The sequence below is a fragment of the Molossus molossus genome, unplaced genomic scaffold (genome assembly GCF_014108415.1).
Source record: "Molossus molossus isolate mMolMol1 unplaced genomic scaffold, mMolMol1.p scaffold_m16_p_3, whole genome shotgun sequence".
NCBI lineage: Eukaryota > Metazoa > Chordata > Mammalia > Chiroptera > Molossidae > Molossus > Molossus molossus.
In genome coordinates, this window is record NW_023425366.1 from 9,631,065 (window position 1) to 9,652,476 (window position 21,412).

A 21,412-nucleotide genomic window follows, 5' to 3' on the forward strand; every position below is an offset into this window, starting at 1 on the left:
TCTTTACCTGCGAACCAGCTGGGTCGCGCAATTCAGTCGCGCAGGCTTCTGACCGAGCGCATTTCAGCCCGCGCAGCCGCAGTTCCCCGTGCTCCCTCCCGCGAGCGCCTGCGCACTGGACAGTCCCGCCTGCAGGGAGCGCCCTGCCCGGTGGCCCGGACTACAAATCCCAGAGGGTAATGAAATAGGGCGGCCGCGATGACTTCTGGGATTTGTGGTCCAGGGAAAGGGACTGACGGACGAGAAAGGCTTTGAGAGGCGCCTCTTCCCTGCGTGTTTCTCTGGACGGTTCGGGCGCCGCAAGTGGGCCAAGCCTGTATCTTGGGAGCCCAGGTATTAAAGGTAGGCAGGTCGGAGGTCGGGCATGATGACTTCCGGTTCCCGAGGGCAAAGGGCAAGCGGAATGTAAACACGGGACCGGAGGAGTGGTCCTCAGGTAGCTGGCTCCCGGGTCGTTGCTGGAAACCGGCGGGAGAGCAGGCGAGGCGGGCGAGTGGGTCTTGTGCGCGGGGGAGTAAGGAGCTTCAGAAGTCGGAGATTCAGCTGGGTTTTGGCAAAGCCGGGACGCTAAGGTTGGTGCTCGGGACGAGCAGGTGTGCGGGTCGGGCCTCCCTGGCAGCGGCCGCGGGGCGGCCCCTCAGCCTTCCCGCGGTGTGTGCGGCTTTGACCTTCCCGTGGCGGAGGGACAGCGGCGCCGGGTGCGGGTGTCTGCGGCCGAGCGCGGGCTGGGCCTGGGGACGGTAATGGCAGCCTTGGTGAACTCCGCACGCTTTTGTCGTCGTGAATAATGAAGGAAGTCGCTCCTGCTGGTTGCAGTCTTGCGGTGACATTTTCGGATACATCGTTTCTTGAACCCCTCATCTCCGAAAACATCCCTGTCCCCGGAAGGGGTCTGGTTTGATTTCCTGACCGTGTTCCGCCAGCGGGTTCTCGCGTGGGTGTCGCACTCTCCACGCGACGAAGACGAGCCGCCTCTGGCCGGGCCGGGTGAACGGTCACGCCGGCAGCAGGCATCGAGCGCCTACCGTAGGGACCGTCGTACGTGCAAAAGAATGTAGAAAACAGCGCCGTTGTTTAGAATTTTCATGGCATTCGTTAGTTGTGCGTAAAATGAATGTGTTGTTTTATAACATGAAACACATTTGATTACGAAATAGCCAGATGATTTTTTTTTTATCCTAGTGAAAATGTAAAGGTTCGCGTATTCGTGCCTTATGCATCTAACCACCGATTGAAGAAAAAAAAATTTAGAGAGAGAGGGAAAAAGAGGGAGGGAGAGAGAGATAGAAACATCTATGAGAGAGGACATCCATTGAACACCTCCTGCATGGCCTCCACTGGGGATTTGGCCCACAACCCTGGCATGTGCCCAGACCTGGAGTCCATCTGGCGACCTCTTGGTGCATGGGTCCACACTCAACCCCAGAGCCACACCAGCAGGGCCAAGAAGCCTTCTTTATAAGAAGTTTTTATTTTATTTTATAAACTTGTATTTATTTTATTTTAATTGTTAACAGTATTACACATATGTACCCCAATTGCCCCCTTCCTTAGCCTTCCTCCTCCCAGCCCTTGCCCCACCCCAGGCCTTCAGGACACTATTGTTTGTGTCCATTGGCTATGCATATATGAATATAAGTTCTTTGGTTAATGTCTTCCGTACCCCCTCTCCCCTCCCCCCCTCTGAGATATGAATTCATGCCTCTGGACCTGTTTTGTTTACCAGTTTATGATGTTCATTAGATTCCACATGTAGGTGAAATAATGTAATGTTTGTCTTTCTCTGACTGGCTTATTTCACTCAGCATAATATTGTCGAGGTGCAACCATGCTGTCACAAAGGGTAAGAAATCCTCCTTTTTTTTTTTGCGGGGGGCAGTATGTGCCCCTAGCAGGAACCGAACTCTGGGACTCTCTGGTCCGCAGACCAACGTGCCAACCGCTGAGCCAAACCGGCCAGGGCAAGAAATCCTTTTTTTATAGCTGCATAGTATTCCATTGTGTAAATTTACTACAGCTTTTTTATCCACTTATCTACGGATGGGCACTTGGGCTGTTTCCAGATCTAGGCTATTGTAAATAGCGCTGCTTTGAACATAGGGGTGCATATATTCTTTCTGATTGGTGTTTCAGGCTTCTTAGGATATATTCCCAGAAGTAAGATCACTGGATCAAAACAGCAGTTCCAATTTAATTTTAAATAGCCTTAGAAGAACAGTAAACTTATACTATTTAAAATACCTGAATCAATTAGGAGTGTTAAATTTTCCCAGGTGGAAAGCATGTTGTATATGTTATATGACTTACTCTTCTTTCAAGCCTGGCTAATTTTTATTTTTCAAAATAAAGGCTGAAGTGTTTCTTCTCTGACATCCTAGCATCCTTTGTTTACTCTCTTATAGCACTTATCCTGTATTGTAATTTAGTATACCCATGTGGTCTCCAGACAATTTTGAAGAAAATATAAACTGTAGTAATGGTTTTTGATAAGAGATTCATGTTTTTTAACCTCAGTGCACCCTTGTTTGGCATCTTTACTATCCCTTACTGTTTCTTTTCCTATTCTTCACAGTGACTGTTTCAGATCTTTTCTACTCTCATGTCTCAGATTCATTTCTTTTCCCTTTACTTGGGGCCAATGACTAGCCTCCTATTTCTCTGAAAAAATGTGAAGCTTGAGGTTACGACATTTGCCATTTTCTTTTTCCTCTACCTCTAAAGTTGCCTATACTTTTCATTCAATATTAGTTCTTGTCCGAGAGGAATGTATTCTTGTCCCTCTCTTTAGGGCTAAACTTCAGTTGATAGGGGTTGTCAGGCCATTTATACTCTAAAACCTCATTGTGGCCTGACCTCCCAGCTTCAGATCTGTAGAAGATCTTTAATTAAAGGATTTGTGGAGGAGAATTGTAGAAACACCTGATGCAGCAGGGTGTGTGGCTTGTTCATTCATGGTTGAGGACTACCATCTGGAGCCTTGACCTGTACCTGTCTACAGCATTTAAAACAGTGGTTTAGGTTACAGGATAGAGGATGGTAACGGGAGTCTAAATGAACTATTACTTTTTAAAAAATACATGTGGGTCTGCCTGTCCTTTTTTCCTTTCCTCCTACCCTAATCCCTGCTCCCAGTAATTTACAGACCTGACCAATGAGGTACAATGTAATTTGCCTTTAGTGAACATACCAGGTATTAATAGAGTTCCCACCCATTAATAGGGTGCATCACAAAGTTCCATTTGGACTTGAAACCAGGAAGCTAAATCATTCTCATTCTAGTCACCTTTAGGAGCATGCATAAATAGCCAACTTCTTTCTTTTCTTGAATTATCCTGATATCTTGTGAGATTTTCCAAATGGTCCACTCTCTCATGTTGTCCTCACTCTGCGCCTCTGGACTTCTTTTCCATAGTAGCCACACTTCTACTTTCATCCATTTCTTGATTCTTCCCCTAAGTTACTTATAGTTACTTCAAATATAGGGATCTCATTCTCTCATATTATAATGGGTCTGGGGAGAGAGCTTGGCATTGTCTTAATTCCTGAGTATAGTTTATAATCTGTTTCTTCTTTAGGCTTTTCTAAAAATCTCTGCTCCCTTGGAAAATATCTGGTTCACCCTTATCAGCCTGTACATTTCTTGATTGCTGTAATTTATTGGAACTCACTCATACTCACTAAGAACTTAGGCACGTAACGCACAATTTTCTTAACCTTCCCAGTTCTGCCATTATTTCAAGCCTTTCCATGTGAACGGCCTCACAACTACCCTTGCTTTTTTTTTGGTCCCTTCCCTTCTCACGATTACTTATACTTCACTTCAGCCATGTGCCTCTGTGGTGAAGGCCTTGATATCTACCTACGAGAACTTACTACTTTCATTTCTCTCTCTTCCTTCTTCCCACGGTGCCCGTTCTTTGATAGTTTTATGAAGACTTCTGCTTCATTACTTTCCCTATCCCTCAAGTTGATCAGTCAGTTGATCATAATCTTCTTGGGGTCATAGACTCCATATACACAAGTATATAAAAATATAAGAAATTCAGAGGTTTTTCAGCATTTTTAAGCACATCCATATAATTTGTAAGAATTCTTGGGTCCCTCAGTAAATCCCTTCTCTAACTGAATCTTTGTGGATTTCTTCCAGGGTTTCCTTCAACTTCGTCCCATCAGTTACTCTTTTTCTTATCTCTTACATTTGTATGTCATTGCAGTTTTACAGAACAGTTTAACATTTGTTATCTTTTCTATTCACCCACTTGAATTTGCCACGTGTGAATCTTTTAAAACTTTTTATTATGGCAAATTTCAAATGTATGAAAAGAGAGAAAAGTATCAGGTATCTTATGTCTTTATCAACTAACTTCAACTGTCAACACATCAATCTTCTATATTTCTCCTATACTGCACCTCCACCCCCACTGGTTACATCAAAATAGTTCCTAGGTATCATAATTTCATGTGAAATATTTTAGTATGTATTCCTAAAAGGTAAGTGTTTTTGGAGGGGGGTATGTGCCCCTAGCGGGAACCGAACCTGGGACTCTCTGGTCCACAGGCCAACACTCCAACCACTGAGCCAAACCGTCCAGGGCTTACAAGATAAGTTTAAAAAAAAAAATAAACATAATCAAAATGCAATTTATCTTACCTAAAAAATAACCTTAATGTCATCAAATATCAAATCAGTGTCCTGATTTCTCCTGTTTTCTCCCCATTGGCTGTTTGAACCCAGAGCTAAACAAGATTCATGCATTCTATTTAGTTAGTATGTATTTTAGTTTCTCTTAATCTAGGGGTTACCTCCCATCTTTTTCTTCTTTTTTTCTGGCAATTTATTTCTTGAAGAAACCATCTTTCTTTTTATTTTTTGCTGTCTGCATCTCTGTAGTTATGCATGCTCATCTTGATTCCATATATAGATATATTTTATAAACTAGAGGCTCAATTTGATTCAAGATTAATTTTTGGCAAGAGCACATCATGGCTGGTGTGCCCGTGTCCCTTCTATCAGGGCATGCATACTGTTCATTTGTCTTTCTTGATGTTAGCAGCCTTTGATGATTATTTCCTAGGGCCACTGTTTAATTAGGAGTTAAAAACTAGTGGTAGTCTGATCCTGTTATTCTTCCTTTACCTAGTTGGAATACTTCTATAAAAGACGAAGTTTGAAATTCAAAGCTATTTCTTTGTCATTTTCCAGAATGGCTTCCTTTGGATGGAAGAGGAAAATTGGTGAGAAGGTCTCAAAGGTCACTTCCCAGCAGTTTGAAGCTGAAGCTGCTGATGAAAAGGACGCCGTTGAGAGTGATGAAGGGAACTGGCTTCATGCCATTAAACGTAGGAAAGAAATTCTCCTTGAAGACTGTGCCGAGAAAAGTAAGCAGCTAAAGGATGAAGGAGCCAATCTGGCTGAAAAGAAAAGGTATGTTTTTAGAGTTTTCTTATAGAAAACATTGACGTTTTCTGACTTGCTGTCGGTAATGGGATGAAGAGTTATGAATTCTAGAAGTTCATGTTTTTAAACTCTGATCTAGGTGCTAAATTAAAGAAATAGGTTTTATTTTTTTTTATTATTATTATTTTTTTTAATCCTCACCCGAGGACATTTTTCCATTTTTTGTACAGATAGAGTGGGAGGGAGAGAGAGGAAGAGAGAGAGAGAGAGAGAGACATCGATGTGAAAGGGACACATCGAGTGGCTGCCACCGCACGACCAACCAGGGCCGGGGACAAACTGCAACCGAAGTACGTGCCCTTAGCGGGAAACGAACCCGGGTCTCTCTGGACCGCAGGCCGACGCTCTAACCGCTGAGCCAAACCGGCCAGGGCTAGAAATAGGTTTTAAACATTTCCAAAGAATCTGAAAGTTTGTAAAAAAAAAAAAAAAGTCTTAAAGATGCTTATAATGTCTCTGCTTTGCCATCCCTTTTGTTCTGTCTAGAGTAAAGGCTCTGTAAAATGGAATCCAATGTACTGGTTGGTAGGAGATGGTGGATGGGGTCATTCCTGGAAAATTTCTCTTTGTCATTGTGTGTGTATGTGTATTTAAATAGGTGTTCAGTTATTTCTTTTCCATTGACTTCTTATATGCTTTAGTAAATACGGAATTTGATAATAGCTTCATTTATACTTAGCCCTTCCTCAGCTAAGCTCTTTTTGTTTGTTTATCCTCACCCGAGGACATTTTTTCCATTTTTTGTTCAGATAGAGTGGGAGGGAGAGAGAGAGAGAGAAACATCGACGTGAAAGGGACACGTCGAGTGGTTGCCATCCACATGACCCAACCAGGGCCGGGGACCAACTGCAACCGAGGTACATGCCCTTAGTGGGAACCAAACCCGGGTCTCTCAGGACTGCAGGCCAATGCTCTAACCGCTGAGCCAAACCGGCCAGGGCTCAGCTAAGCTCTTATACGTGTACTTCCCTTATATGTACTGTTATTTCTTTTTTCCTCTGCTCTTTTTCCTACTTTTCTTATTCCTTTTCCCATTCCTCTGCTTAGCTCTTTTTTTTTTTTATTTATGTATTTTTTCCTTGATTGATTTTAGAGAGAGAGGAAGTGAAAGGGAGAGAGAGATAGAAACATCCATGAGAGAGAACATTGATTGGCCGCCTCCCACATGCCCCCCACTGGGGGTTGGGCCCACACCCTGGGCATGTGTCCTGGCCAGGAATCTAACCGGCGACCTCTTGATGTGGGTTGACGCCCAACCACTGAGCCACACTGGCTGGACTGCTTAGCTCTTTCAATGGAACCAAATATCATTCTTCCACAAATCAGTGGGGAAAGGACAGATTGTTTAGTAGATTGTGTAGAGAAAGCTGGAACTTTATATAGAGGAAATAAAGTGATCTGTATCTCATACCACATACAGAATGAACTCTAGACGACTCAGAAATGTGAATGTGAAAGCAAAGCTACACAGTTAAGCAAAGAAAATATAGAAGGGTATCTCTAGAACCTAGAGGTGGAGAATGACTTTTCTGTTTTTAAACATTTCAAATCTATATTAAAGTTGAAAGAATACTTGAATTTGCCCTGTTCTTCCTGTCTAGACTAAAAGATTTTTTTAATTTTATATTTTAATTATAGTTTACATTCAATATTTAAAAAAAATTTTTTTTTCTTTATTGATATTAGAGAGGAAGGGAGAGGGAGAGACAGAAACATCAATGAGAGAGAACATCGATCGGCTGCCTCCTGTATGCCCCCCACTGGGAATTTGGCCCACAACCTGGGCATGTGCCCTGACCAGGAACCAAACTGGTAACCTCTTGGTGCATGGGTTGACGCTCAACCACTGAGCCACACCAGCCGGGCTACATTCAATTTTTTTTTTTTTGCATTAGTTCAAATGTGTATCAGTGGTTAGACAAATATATACTTTATAAAGTGATCCCCCTGATACTTCAAATACCCACCTGGCACCATATGTAGTTATTAAAATTATTGACTGTATTCCCTATGCTGTACTTTACATTTCATTAAAAAATTCTCAATAATTGCTTTATCTCTTCACACTCACACACAATTATATACTTACAATTTTTTCGTTGATTTATTTGAAAGTAAGTTGCAGATACTGTACCACCTGGTTCCTAATTCAGCATACTTCTCCTAAGAATAAGGATGGACCAAACACAAGAGCTATCAGACCTATGAAAATGAACAATTCTGTAATATGATATCCAATTCACATTTAGATTTTTCCAGTTTTCACCTAAGTATCTTTTAATGGTGTTTTATAAAAACCAGGATTCAAACAAAGTTCACACCTTGCATTTGGTTATTTTGTCCCTATAGTGTCTACTTGGGTCCCCTACTTTTATCCTCCATGACTTTGACTTGTTGAAGAGTCCAGACCAGTTTTCTATTTGATTGTTTCCTTAACTTGTTCCTCTATCTCATGTATTTCTTGTATACTGAAAGTTAAGTGTTAATGTTTGACTTAGATTCTGAACAAACATTTTGGGTGAAAATACTTCATGTAATGTTTATGCTTTACACTAGGCCTATGTGCTTTTGGCTGGTTTCTTCCATGTGGTATTGAAGAGTTTGTGAAAATAATAGCAGTGGTGATGCCTGGCGGGTGTGGCTTAGTGGTTGAGCTCAACCCATGCACCAAGAGGTCGCTGGTTCAGTTCCTGGTCAGGGCACATGCCCGGGTTTCGGGCCTGATCCCCATATGGAGGCAGGCAGGAGGCAGCTAATTGATGTTTCTCTCCATCTCCCTTCCTCTCTCTTTCTAAAAATCAATAAAAACATATTTAAAAAAACAAGCAGTAGTGCTGAACAAGTAAGTACTACACCTTTTCTTTTTATTCTGTTCTTTTTTTATTTCTCCTAATTGGTAAGGGTGGTTAGAAGATTTGTTAATCATTTTTGTCATAAATGAGTCAAAGTTGAAAAACAAACATTTTAGTTTCTAGGTCTTTTTATTTTTTATTCTAGGTATAATATTTTATTAATATATTTAAATATAAAAACATAAAAGGGTATTTAAACACTAATATGTCAGCAGCTCAAATTGGGAAAGAAGGGCTGAAGATAAATAACCATCAAGGCAATTAACAGCTTAACAGCGTAATGTTAGATTGTGAATTCTCATTTGTGGTAGTTTAGGCCCAAAGATTTTTTTTTGTCCTGTAAAACTTTGTGAAATTAACTATTCTGTCTTAGTCATAAGAAAACCAACTCTAAAATTTCCACATTTATGAAATCACTTTCAGAACATCCATAAAACATTCCTGTAAATGCCTATTAAAATTTCAACTTTGTTGTTTTTGCCTTTTTCTCTAGACCACACTAGTGTGTAGAAGGGAAAAGCTATTCATTTATTGCCATGGTATTCCCCATGAATGTCCTGTGAAGAGGAGAGATACCAACTTTGTCGATAAACAAACTAACTCTTAGTTTTTTGCTTGCATGTCAAAACATTAAGTCATTTCATTAAAATCAGCTGGATTAGATGCTTTATTTTGAATGAAGACCACTGAGATCAGTATGTTTCTTGCTCATTAGCATTTGTTTTAGAGTAGTGTGTGCACAGATTTAGAAAACAACTAAACAGAATTAAAGGAATACAGTGGAATTGAGTAGTTGGGTGACTTGATGCCAAAAATAAGTAGAAATAATAGTTTAAAATATCTCAGAGAATATTAAACTTATTTGAAAATAATAGAAGTAGAAAATAATATAAGCAGAAATAGTGAAGTTAAGTTATTAATTTCGCCTTATTTACTTATCTTTTTATTTATATGTGCTTCACCTGTCTTCTGTGGACATATAACCTTCAGGACAGGAGGGATTTTGTCTGTGTGTCTTCAGCTCTTAGAACGATTTGTGGCACCTACTAGGCTCTCAGTACATATTTATCAAACTGCTGTTTTTAGCTATATTATGATTAAATAGATTTTTGTGGATTAACTAGCATTCATTATATTGTATCTATGAGAGTATTCTGAGAATATATTTTATTTTACATCCCAACCACAACAGGCCTTTGAGAATAGAGTTTTCCCACCCTCCTCCTGCATGAGAACACGGCATTTGAGGGTAATCGCTCTTTTCTAGGTCTCGTTCCTTTCCCCATAACCCATCATTTCCCCCCTTGTCCTCCAAGTTGTTTTGTGTGCAGAGGCTTTCCTTTTTTTTAATACAATAGGAAAATAACAACAGGTTTTACACTGTAGCAGTTTAAGGGGTTTGAAGGGGTTGGGCCTTAGAGCCAGATAGCTGGTTCCTTATCCCAGCTCTGCCCGTTTACTGGGGTTGTGACATTCGGCAAGTTATTCAGCTTCTCTGTGCTTAGGTTTCCTCTTCTGCAAAAAATACCTACCTCGTAATGCTGTTGTGATGATGAAATGAACTTTTATATGTAAAGTACCTAATATGTTGCCTACCACATAGTAAGTAGTCAGTAAACACTAGCTACTGTTGATACCATTTGCTATAATATTCTCAATTATTCTGCATTCTTTATTGATAGTATATATTCTCACTGGCAATATTGTTTGCTTCATGGGGTTCTTGTGAGGCTGAAATCCTATGATGGATATACAAATACTTTAAGAATTAGGTGTGGACTTCAACTTGCAGCCAGGAGACAGTGTCAAGAACTTGATTTGGACAGCCCCAAACAACTAGAATATTAAACAAAATATATGAAACAACTGCTTTCAAACACTGGATAATAGTCAACATAGGACTCTGATCTTTGAGGGTAGGGACACAAATGAGATGATCCTTATGACCTCCTTTACTTTCTACCTGAAGTCTGTTTCCAGGCTATAAGCACGTGATGGAGAAACCAGACACACCATGGTGGTCGTGCTGAGTTGAGGAGATGCAGATTGCGTTTTGGAAAGGCTAAGGCAGCTAGAAGCTGTGGACTAGTGTACCAGAGAAGAGGGAGCTACTCAGAGAAATTGCTCCAGAAATTTGTATGAGGTTCCCTTGAGTATTTGGGGGGGGAAATTCCACAAATCCCGGTAAGATGACTGGAAGTTGTAAACTGAACTGTTCCCAGAGTTTGTACAGACCAAAGAGATAGATGTTTAAGCTTTAACCAGCCAGAGTGAAGATTCTTTGGAGATCCTGAGGGACATTAACTGGAGTCTGCATGGAATCTGCTGAGCCTTAGTAGAGTGACTACACTCTCCTGGAGGGACGCTGCTCTAGAATTGTCCTAGTGGGGCTTAAAAACAGAGTCTGAAGGGTTCAAACTGATAGTATGTCAGAAAAGAGCCCCAAATTCCAGATAGTAACATATAACATTTACAGTATCCAACATCCAATAAAAAATGATTAGATGTGCCAAGGATGAGAAAATTTTGACCCATAAACAGGAGAAAACTCAGTTGATATATACTGAGAAATGATATAGTTGAGAAAAAAGTTAAAATGATAATGACTGTGTTCAGATATTTGAAAGGTAACACAAACCTAATCAAGAGTGAAATGAATGATGTAAATAAATGGAACATCTAGAGGTGAAAAATGGAACATTCTGTATAAAAAATATACCAGATGGGATTAACAGGTATGTTGTTAGTTCAGTCCTTGGAGAAACAGATGCCAAGACCAGATTAAATACCATGCAAAGATTTACTAGTGGAAACACCTGTATGAGAGAAAATGGTAAAGGAACTGGGTGACCTGGGAGGAGCCGTCAGTCTACAGTGTTCGACCCTCAGTGAAGGAAAGAGAGAAGAAAGGTTGGGTGGAAGTACCATAGGCTGTTGGGCAAGACCTTGGGTAGTCTTTAAGTCAGAGCCATCTAACAGAGAAGTCCCCCGCCCCCTAGGAACTGGCCTTAGCATCCCTGCGGCTCTCAGTCAGTGCAGGGGACAGCCCATGGGAAACTCTTCCTTCCTGCAAATGCGACTGGATTTCAGAGTGTAGCAACTGAGGTGGAGGTCTTTCAGAAATAAGGCAAAGTAACTTTATCAGACAAACCGAAGCTGAGAAAACTCAGTGGTGGTAGGCCTACACTTCAAGAAATGTTTATAAAAAGCTCTTCAGATTATACCAGATGGACATCTGTATTAAAACAGAAAAATGGAGGGTGCTGGAAATTGTAAACATGTGGGTAAATAGGAAGATGAATGTTTTAAACTTTTTCTAAAGCCTTTTAAAAGATCATTGATTTTAAAAAGCTATAGCAACACATCAGAAGTGTTGTGTTCACTTCCAACACATGGTAATAATAGTAATAAAAAAGCAGGTGGAAACAAATGGAATTATATTGCTGTTATGCTCTTGCATTATATGTGAAGTCATGTAGTACTATTTGAACCTAAACCCTAACCAACAACTGAAAAATAAGAGGTCCATAAACCAATAAGGGGATAATAAATAATTGGAAATTTAAATGTAAAAAAGTACTATTTACAGTACCATCCCCAAACAAAATCATTAGGAAGGAAATTCAACAAATTGTGTGTAAGAACTGTACACTGAAAATTATAAAACTTTGCTGAGAAAAATTTAGGAAGACTTAAATAGAATCATATATGTACCATGTTCATGGATCAGAATAAGTTTCGTGAAGACATTAGTTCTCCCCATATCACGCTGTCAACTCAATGCAATTCCAATGGAAATCCTAGCAAGCTTCCTTTTGTAGTAACTGACAAGCTTATTCTAAATTTTATATGAAAATATGGAGAATCTGGACTAGTTAGAACAATTTTATGAAACAAAACATACTTAGTGAACTTATACTGCTTTATTTCACACCACATTCTTGAATGCTAGACGTTTATAGTATTAGTATATGGATAGACATATATAGAGCAATGAAAAGGATATAAAATACAGAAATGGTTCACATATATTTGGTCAGTTAATAAAAAATTAAAACTAGTTGTCAGAAGTCATAATTAAGAAAATGAAACGTCAGGCCACAGACTGGAAGAAAAGATTTACAATATGTATCTGACAGAGGACTTCTTTCTTTTTTATTAATTTTTAGAGAGATTGGAAGGGAAAGAGAGAGAGAGAGATAGAAACATCAGTGAGAGAGAACATCAGTTGGCTGCCTCCTGCATGCCTCTCACTGGGGATCGGGCCCGCAACCTGGGCATGTGCTTTGACCGGGAATCAAACCTGCAACCTCTTGGTGCATAGGTCGATACTCAACCACTGAGCCACACTGGCCGGGCCAGAGGATTTATTTCTAGAGTATGTAAAGAACTCTCACAATTCCATGAGATACTATCCAATTAAAAAATGGACAAAATATTTGAACTGAAGCTTTAAAGAGAAGATATGTGAATGGCCAATAAGCACATGAAAAGTTGCTCAGCATGATTAACCATCAGGGAATTTTAAATAAAACCACGACATACTACTACATAACCACTAGACTGCTGAAATTGAAAATATTGACAATGTCAAGCGAGGATGTGGAGCAACTGAAATTTCATACATTGCTCATAAAAGTGTAAAGTAGTTTTACTACTTTGGAAAATAGTCTGATTATTTCTTATAAAGTAAAACATATACCTTAGTATACAATCCAGCAGTCTAGATATTTACTTAGGAGAAAAGAAAACTTATGTCCACGTGAAGCCTGGTCTGCAATGTTCTTAGCATCTTAGTTCATAGTGACCATGAACTGGAAAGAACCGAAATGCCCATCAACAGGTGAATGGGTAGATAAATTGTACTGTATCCATCGAATGGTATCCTAGTGAGCAATGAGAAGGAATAATTGATGCATCCCAAAATCATTGTGCTCACAGAAATCAGAGAAAGTACATATAGTCTAATTTCATCTGTGCAAATCTCTTAAAGACAAATCTAATCTATAGTGACCAGGAACTAGAGTGGGTGACTGAGAAAGGGCACAGGAACTTTTGGGTTGATAGAAATGTTCTTTGTTGTAATAGTTGTGGTATTTGCATGGGTGTATACATTTACCAAAACCCACCAAAGAATAGGCTTTAAACTGTTTTGGTATAAAACTATACTCCAGGAAATTTGATTTAAAAAAACAAACTTGGATTGTTAAATCTGTATTTGTTTCATATATGTCTATAAATGTTCAGGATGTATTTTTGTTTAACATTTGCTCTTATTTCACATGTTAATTGACAGAAGGAATGATTTAGGTTTCACTGGATATTGCGATTTGGGAGTCTTGGTCATTGTATCACCTTATTAGCCTTCTTCAGTCCATTCTGTTCTGGGAGCAGTGACGGAAGTCCCAGTCTTAATCCAGATGGTGGGTGGGGATTTTTGTCATTGCATGTATTCACAGATCTTGAGTTTGAATCTCATGTCCTTAATTTAGTATTTCAGAGGATGTATAACAGTCATGTAATATGTTTTGGGCTTTTTCTTTTGTTTCCTTCTTTCCTTTCAAATGATGGTGAGCATGGAGTGAAACGACGTACGGAACGGCTTTGAAGTTGGAGTGAGTGGTCACCCTCAGAGTGGTAGAGAAGATGGGGTGCCTCGGAGGGATCGCTTAGAGGAAGCGGCAGGGAGGAAGGTTGATGAGGAGGAAGCCACTTCTGTTCCTGGGATGAATTCTTTTGCTGCTTATGGTTTTCTTCTTCTTCTTTTTTAATTCTCAGCATTGTCTCACTTGGTTTTATTTAGCACAGGGAGAGTTGTCGGAGCACTTTAAATGTAGCGTGACCCCAGTGCGTTCATGTTCCTTCCTCCAGAGGAGGCTCCTCGGTCTCCTGCCTCCCCAGGACTGACTAGAACCACTCTTAGAATATTTGGTTTGCAGTGGGATGGTTTTTAAACTCTCAAGTTCTGCCTTGTGGTACTCACAAGTCTTTGCAACCAAAAACTGGTTTACTGTTCTACTCAACCTCTAGATAATCTGGGTGTTTTATAGAGATGGTATAGTGAGTCTAGTATTTGCGTGTGGATTTTGAAACCATTTTACCTCTTGTCAGATCCTAGCGTTATCATTTCTGTCATTATAAACATTAGCAGGTTATTAACTTTGAAAGTGTCAGTTCCCAGTTCCTCAGGTGTAAGCTGGTGAGATCTCACCGACTCGGGGGATCGAAGTGCATGTAAAGGTTGGGCATGCCACCGGGCACCTGTAAGCACTCAGGACACATACTTTAGATATTATATTTTTGGATTTTACGTGTGATTGGTACATTTTATGTAGCATTAATGTTTTTTATAAGTTATTTTGTTCAGACTTCTTTTTCTGGAATTATTACAAACTAGGATATACTTTCTCAGGAGTTACAGAGCGGGTCCTAACTTTGATATGTTGGCTTTTAAGGTTTCAACCACTAGATGGTGATGTTTGACTATGTAGCTAAGTGGTCTCTTTTTTCTTTGAGAATTAGTGTGCATGTGTGAAGCTGGAATATAGTTAGAATCTACCATGAATTTGTCTTTTGTCTAGAAAACTGTATGTGTCAATGTGAACTTGAGGGTGATTCGGTCGTGACACGCGTTGTCCAGAGTGCCATCGTGGCTGTATTCAGTGATACAGTGATCACATTTTGATGGCTTTGTTTCTCTTTTGGCTCTGTCTCCCTGGTAGACACGCGCACCCTGATGGCATCCATTTAAAGGCTTCCCTTGACTCCACGTGCGCTCCCACATCTCTCCTCGTCACCACCCACTCCGTTCCCGATGAGTCCTCCTGTCCAGTGCAGTCAGCTTCTGTCTCCACCAGTCCTGACCCACTCTTACAAAGATTAGCTCTCTGCTCTCATTACTGTACCTCTACAGCCCAGCACACCACCACCCCTTCCTAAACACACTGCTCCGTGATCTTCAACGCTGCCGTGCTTGTCCTCTGTCCCAGTGTCCACTCCTCCTTCATTTTCTCTGCTTGGTCTTTTCTTTTGCTCATTTTCTAAATATTGGTGGGCCCCAGTATGTAGAAAGTACTTGTTATCCTTTCCAGTCTTTTCCTTCTTAATCTTACGTGATGTCCTGCTCTTAGCACCTTCTCTAGACCAGTGACAGTTGAGTCCCTGTCTGCAGGGCTGTCTTCCCACCTGAATCCCAGACTCTCCCATCTCGGATGCTTGCTTTAGACCCACTTGGATGTCCAGTTCGTATCTCAGACTTAACATGTATTAAGCAGAACTCTTGCTTTTTCTCCCAAACATCTGGTCCTTTCCAGTCTTCCCTACGTCGGTAAAAGGTCCCACCCTTTACCCAGTTACTTAAGCCCAAATGCCAGGGGTCAGTTCTGCTGGTTTATGTGCTAACCAACGTTAGTCTCCCCCAGTCACCTCCAAGTCCCTGCCTTTGAGACCATAAAGTCCTGGCAGCTGCTGCTGTCCTCACAGACCACAGAGCCCCACGGGTGGTGCTGACTGACAGAGAAGACCCTCCCACCTTGACGCTGGCCGGCTTGGAGCTGTGGATGCTCCGGAGGGCCTGGCTCACACACCCAGGAGTGTGAGGGGACTGTGGCCTTATGGGGAAGACTGTGACTGGCCGGAGACGGGGTATGAGAGGGTGCCTGCAGATAAATTCTGTTTCCTTCATCCCCTCGCTGGACTGTTTCCAAGACACAGGTTCCCTACAGTCTGAAGGAATTCTGCAGGATGAGCCGTCATCGGTGCTGGTTTTGAAGCTGTTGCCAGCTTAACATACATCTTGTATTTGTTCTTCCTCCTTCCTGCCTCACTTCTCCTTCTCCCTCACTCTTGCTTCTCTGGGATTCTGCTCCCCACAAAGAGTAAGCTTAGGCCTCAGACTCTCTTTCCCAGGTAATCCAAACTAAGACATCATCCTGCATTTCTTTTCTTTTTTTACTCATATATCCAATCCAAGGTCAGATGACTTTATTTTTTCTTTCTTTTTTTTTTTTTTGTATACAGATAGAGTGGGAGGGAGAGAGAGGAGGAAGGGAGAGAGAGAGAGAAACATCGACGTGAAGGGACACATCGAGTGGCTGCCACCCGCACGACCAACCAGGGCCGGGGACAAACTGCAACCGAAGTACGTGCCCTTAGCAGGAACCGAACCCGGGTCTCTCCGGACCGCAGGCCTACGCTCTAACCGCTGAGCCAAACCGGCCAGGGCAAGATGACTTTATTTTTCAATCATAGTCTAAATCTCTTTTGTCCTCCCCTCTGTTGCAGTGTTGCCATCCTCTCTGCTCTGCAGGCATCTCTTACTAGACTGCTAGCGAGCCTCCTCTGTGGTCTGTGCTCATCCTCACACCCCTGTGGTCCGTTCTTCCTGGGAGCGGGCTGATCTTTCAAAGTGTGAATCCGTGACTGTGTCTGTTACATAAACACTCCACAGGGTCCTCATCACATATATGGTTAAATCATCCTCATAACCATGGCCGCTAGTCCCGAGGTGGTTGTGGCTGTGGTCTACCTCTCACCTCTCACCTTTCATTCCCCCTCCTCCTGCTGTAGCCATGTGGTTTTCTTTCCTTTCCTGAAAACATGGGGTGCTTAGTCCTGCCGTGGGCTCTTTCTGCCCTTTGCCTAGAATGAACTTTCTCCAGATCTTCAGTTGGCTGAGGACTTTTAACACTCAGATCTCAGCTCAGAAGTCTTCCTAGAGACCTTCCTGACCATGCATTCTGAGTAGCCACCAGTCACCCCCCATCACGTCGCTTCGTTCGGTTTTTATCATGGCACTTACCATATTTTAACTATGTTTGTTGTCCTTCTCTGCCTTCTCGCCATATGCAAATATTCTAGAATGTAAGATCTAGAAGAGTAGGGTCCGTTTATATATTTTAAAAAATTTTTATTGAATTTATTGGGGTGAAATTGGTTAATAAAATGATACAGGTTCCAAGTGTACAATTCTACAATATAGCATCTGTACACTGTATTGTGTGCCCACCACCCAAAGTCAAATCTCCTTCCATCACCATTTATACCCCCTTTACCCTCATCCACCTGCTCCCACACCCCCAGGTCCATTTATATCTTGTTGAATGCTGCATCCTCAGTTCTTAGAATCCAACCTGGTCCAGAGTAGGTGCTCAATAAATGTTTATTAAGTGAATAAGATAACTATAGAGTTGATTAAACTTGAAGCTACAGTAAATTAGAAATTTAATTAGGAGCAAAGGAGCTGAGCACTGACATTTCTATCTAGTAATGAGTGTACTATTGAGCTTACGTGGCTTGATCGCCAGCTGTTCCTTGCCTCCGTGCAGGGCATTATCTGGCCCTGCCCTTGTGCAACCCCTGCAGCCCTTCGTTTTGCTTCCTTCCTTGTGCTGGTTCAGTTGGACACTGTTAAGGTTATCTTTAAACTGGCTGATTCAGACTTCGGTCACTTATTAACCATAGTGACTTTAAACCAAGTTTTTATCTTTTAATGCTTCCTATGCAACAGCTGCAGTGGTGCTGTGTCTGCTCAGTGTGTTCCAAAAATGACGTTAGGTGGAGAGACACTGTAGAGCATATCTGCATTATGCTCCGGGAGCCTTGAGTATGCGGCCGTCCATCTACTAGGTGCCAGGTTTCCTGTGACCCTTTATTTGTAGGCTAAGAGAAGTAAAGCAAAGAGAGAAATGAGGGAGTAGGGGGAATTCAACTAGCTGATGACAGTGAAGTACATGCCCACCATGGAAAACAGCTCTCTTGTTCCTGTAAACTTCAGTGTGCCCTGTGGGCAGCAAAGCACATTTCATTTAGCAGTGCCTGCTGTCAGGAATGGTCATGTTGTCATCTATCCATTTATTTATTTAGAGAGAAAGAGAAACATTGATTTGTTGTTTCATTTATCATTTTTCGGTTGCTTCTTTTTTTTTTTTTTTTATCCTCACCCGAGGACATTTTTCCATTTTTTGCACAGATAGAGTGGGAGGGAGAGAGAGGAAGAGAGAGAGAGAGAGAAACATCGACGTGAAAGAGACACATTGAGTGGCTGCCACCCGCATGACCAACCAGGGCCGGGGACAAACTGCAACCGAGGTACATGCCCTTAGCGAGAACCGAACCTGGGTCTCTCCGGACCGCAGGCCGATGCTCTAACCGCTGAGCCAAACCGGCCAGGGCTCGGTTGCTTCTCATATGTGCCCTGATCGGGGATCAAACCCTCAACCGTGGTATATTGGGACAAGGATCTAACCATTTAGCTACCTGGCCAAGGCAGGAATGGTTATGTTTTCAAAATAAAAGCAGTGCGTTTGAGGGGAGAGGACATTTTTCGTCTTCCCTCAAACCCGTGTGCCTGGTTTGCACATGTGCACGTTGGTACGTGAGTGCACATGTTCGTGCCTGCCTGACGAGAAGGGGAATCGGGACTAGTGATGGTCAGTGTCCTCTGGAACTTAGGTCATTTTGTGCTTTGGGATAACATAAGTGTAAGTACCCAAGCAACTCTGTGGGGTGGGGATGGGGTAAGCACCCTAGCCTTCAGCAGTAGTGCCTGTGGCATTTTGGGCAGGACGGTTCTGTGTGCAGGGTTGCCCTCTACCTTGCAGGAGCATCCCTGGTCCCCTGCCACTAGTGCCTCCAGGCCCTCAGAGTGAGGACCGGAAACGCCTCCATGCATTGCCTTAAGTGCCCTCCACGGGCTGATAACTTCTCCGGGTTGAGTTAGGCGGAAAATAGGACTGAAAATGAAAGGACGTTTGACGAATGTGACAGGCTTGAGCAGTAGTCGGGCCAAGCAGAGCAGGGTCGGCAGGCCACAGCCAGCTTTTATAAAGTTTTCCTCGGGCACCACCGCGCACATTAGTTCATGGAGCGTCTGCGACTGACCGTGTGCCGCAGCAGGGTCCAGAGCTGTGGCTGTGACAGACTGTGGCCCTCGAAGCCTACACTGCTCGCGAATGGACCTCTGTCTGCTGACCCTTGGTCTAGGGACCAAAGCCCTTCCTCAGAAGGCACAAAGACTGCTGGAACCTCAGGCATCCGTTTCTCAAGGTCCCTCTGCTGTGCGTGGCTTTCTGATCTCTGGTTTTTTTCTACCCATATTCCCAATCCTGTAGTCTTGGGATTTCTGTATTTTGAATGGTGAAATGGAAAAAGTAAGGATTAAAGAGCTTGCTACTTTGTTTTAGGGTAGAATATTTTGTTTTTCCTCCCTCCCTCTCTCCCTTCCATTCCTTCCTTCCTTGTGAACTGCATGCTAGCTCCTGTCCCCTCTTTTCATGTCTCCGTACTTCTCTCGAGGCTTCCCAAGCCTTCTCTAGGAGAAGGCAGGACGACAAGTAGAGAGATTCTGTGGATTAGCACCACCTGTGTGCCCAGCCATGGTCTGGAGGGCATAGAGAATACAACTAAATCTACCCTTTGGCCTCTGAACTCATTAGGAAAGAGAAGATAAAAGTACGTGGGGGAATTAGAGAAACATTAAACAGGAGACGACACTGGGGACGACGAGAAAGCTTTGGTCTTGTAGTTAAAGAAGTAGCTTCAAGTCCTTGTTTTTGTAAGATTAATACCATGTGCTTTAGGGTTAGCCCGGTAGCTGCTTTCAGCCTTTGTTTCCTCATAAGTAAAATGAGAACAAATAATGCCGATCTTATAGGACTTGCATAAGCACTTACTTAACTTTTCGTGAAAATAGTTGTATGTTAAAAGCATATTTAAAATGCTTTTGAAAATGAAGTACTTTGGAAATATGTGTCATATGTGCTCAGTTAAGTGGTATTCATGGTCTGCATGAAGAACAGGATTTAAAATTAAAATTGGTGGAAGGGTTGAGAGAGAGCCTTCGAAGAGGTGAGGAGGGGACCATCCTGGTTGCACATGTGCACTGGGGACCTGCATGCGCAAGGGCAGCTGAGTGGAGTAGAGGTAGACCCACAAGTGGACAGACAGGCTCGTACTGGAAGAAATCTATCTGCTGCTCTTAAGTCCTGCAGAATTACTGCTACTTCATTTGTTAGAAAATTGTGAGTTAAACAATTATTATTAAGAAACAAGTTAATTTTCCAGAGAAGGAAGACAGAACATCGCATATTTCCAAAGTTTTTCATGTTGTGTCTTTAATGACATTTGGAAATATTATTTAGATAGGCTTGAAAAAACCTACTGCTTTTAGAGGTAATATTGAAGCTTAGTGGATAATAGCACCAAGGGATTAAAACTCATGTATGACTTCAAAGAAACATATATACTTTTTTGGTTAAGGACATTATGGGGAATAGCTATAAACAATCAGAAATGGCTGTTAAATCATTTTAAGTATAGGTGAGTGTCATATACTCCCCCCCTCCCCATTATCTGTTAGATATGAAACCTTTCCTAAATTTTTTTCTGAGATGTACTCTATGTGGTCATGTGGATTTTATACATTATTTTTTAAATCACATTTTTACAAATTTATTTTTATTTTTTAACCTTAAAAGAGGCTAAATGTCTTTTTCTTTCTTTCTCTAAACACAAACAGAGAAGAATGTGAATAATGTACATACAGACGGGGGTTCTATCAATGACAACAGGGACCGTGTTGGTTCATATCAAATCCAAGAACATGAGACAACCAATAGACACAGACAACAGTGTGGTGATGGCCAGAGGGAAGGAGGGTGAGGGCGGGGGATGGGGACACTGTAATAGTGTAAACAATAAAAATAAAATAAATAAAATGCTATAAATTACACCAATGGAAAAAATTATTTTTATTGAATTTATTGGGATAACAATGGTTAATAAAATTATATAGGTTTCAAGTGTGCAGTTCTTTGATACATCATCTGTGTGTTGCATTGTGTGCCCACCACCCAAAGTCAGATCATCTTCTGTCACCATGTATTTGACCCCTGTACCCTTTACTACCTGCCATCCCGTCTCCCACAAGTAACTACTGTACTGTTGTCTGTGTATGAGTTTTCATTTGTTTGTCTTGTTTGTTCCTTTGTTGTTTTCTGCTTTATATCCCACATATGAGTGAAATCATGTGGTTCTTGACTTTTTCTCTGACTTATTTCGCAAGTCAGATATTATATTTTCAAGACCCACCCATGTTGTCACA

At 41.7% G+C, this 21,412-nt stretch overlaps 1 protein-coding gene across 4 annotated transcripts in view; it reads left to right on the forward strand.

Moving 5' to 3' along the window:
* The first annotated feature begins 212 nt into the window (after positions 1-212).
* TTC33 (tetratricopeptide repeat domain 33) overlaps positions 213-21,412 on the forward strand; it is a 47,412-nt gene continuing 26,212 nt past the window's right edge. The window contains exons 1-2 of one of the 4 annotated variants that reach the window (XM_036279895.1): positions 213-342; positions 5,204-5,425. In XM_036279895.1, coding sequence (XP_036135788.1) covers positions 5,205-5,425 — 221 coding nt within the window. In that variant the 5' untranslated portion in view covers positions 213-342; position 5,204. Of the gene's footprint in view, positions 343-386; positions 573-5,203; positions 5,426-21,412 lie in introns of those variants that run through there. The other 3 variants (XM_036279897.1, XM_036279894.1, XM_036279896.1) reach the window with 3 other exon arrangements.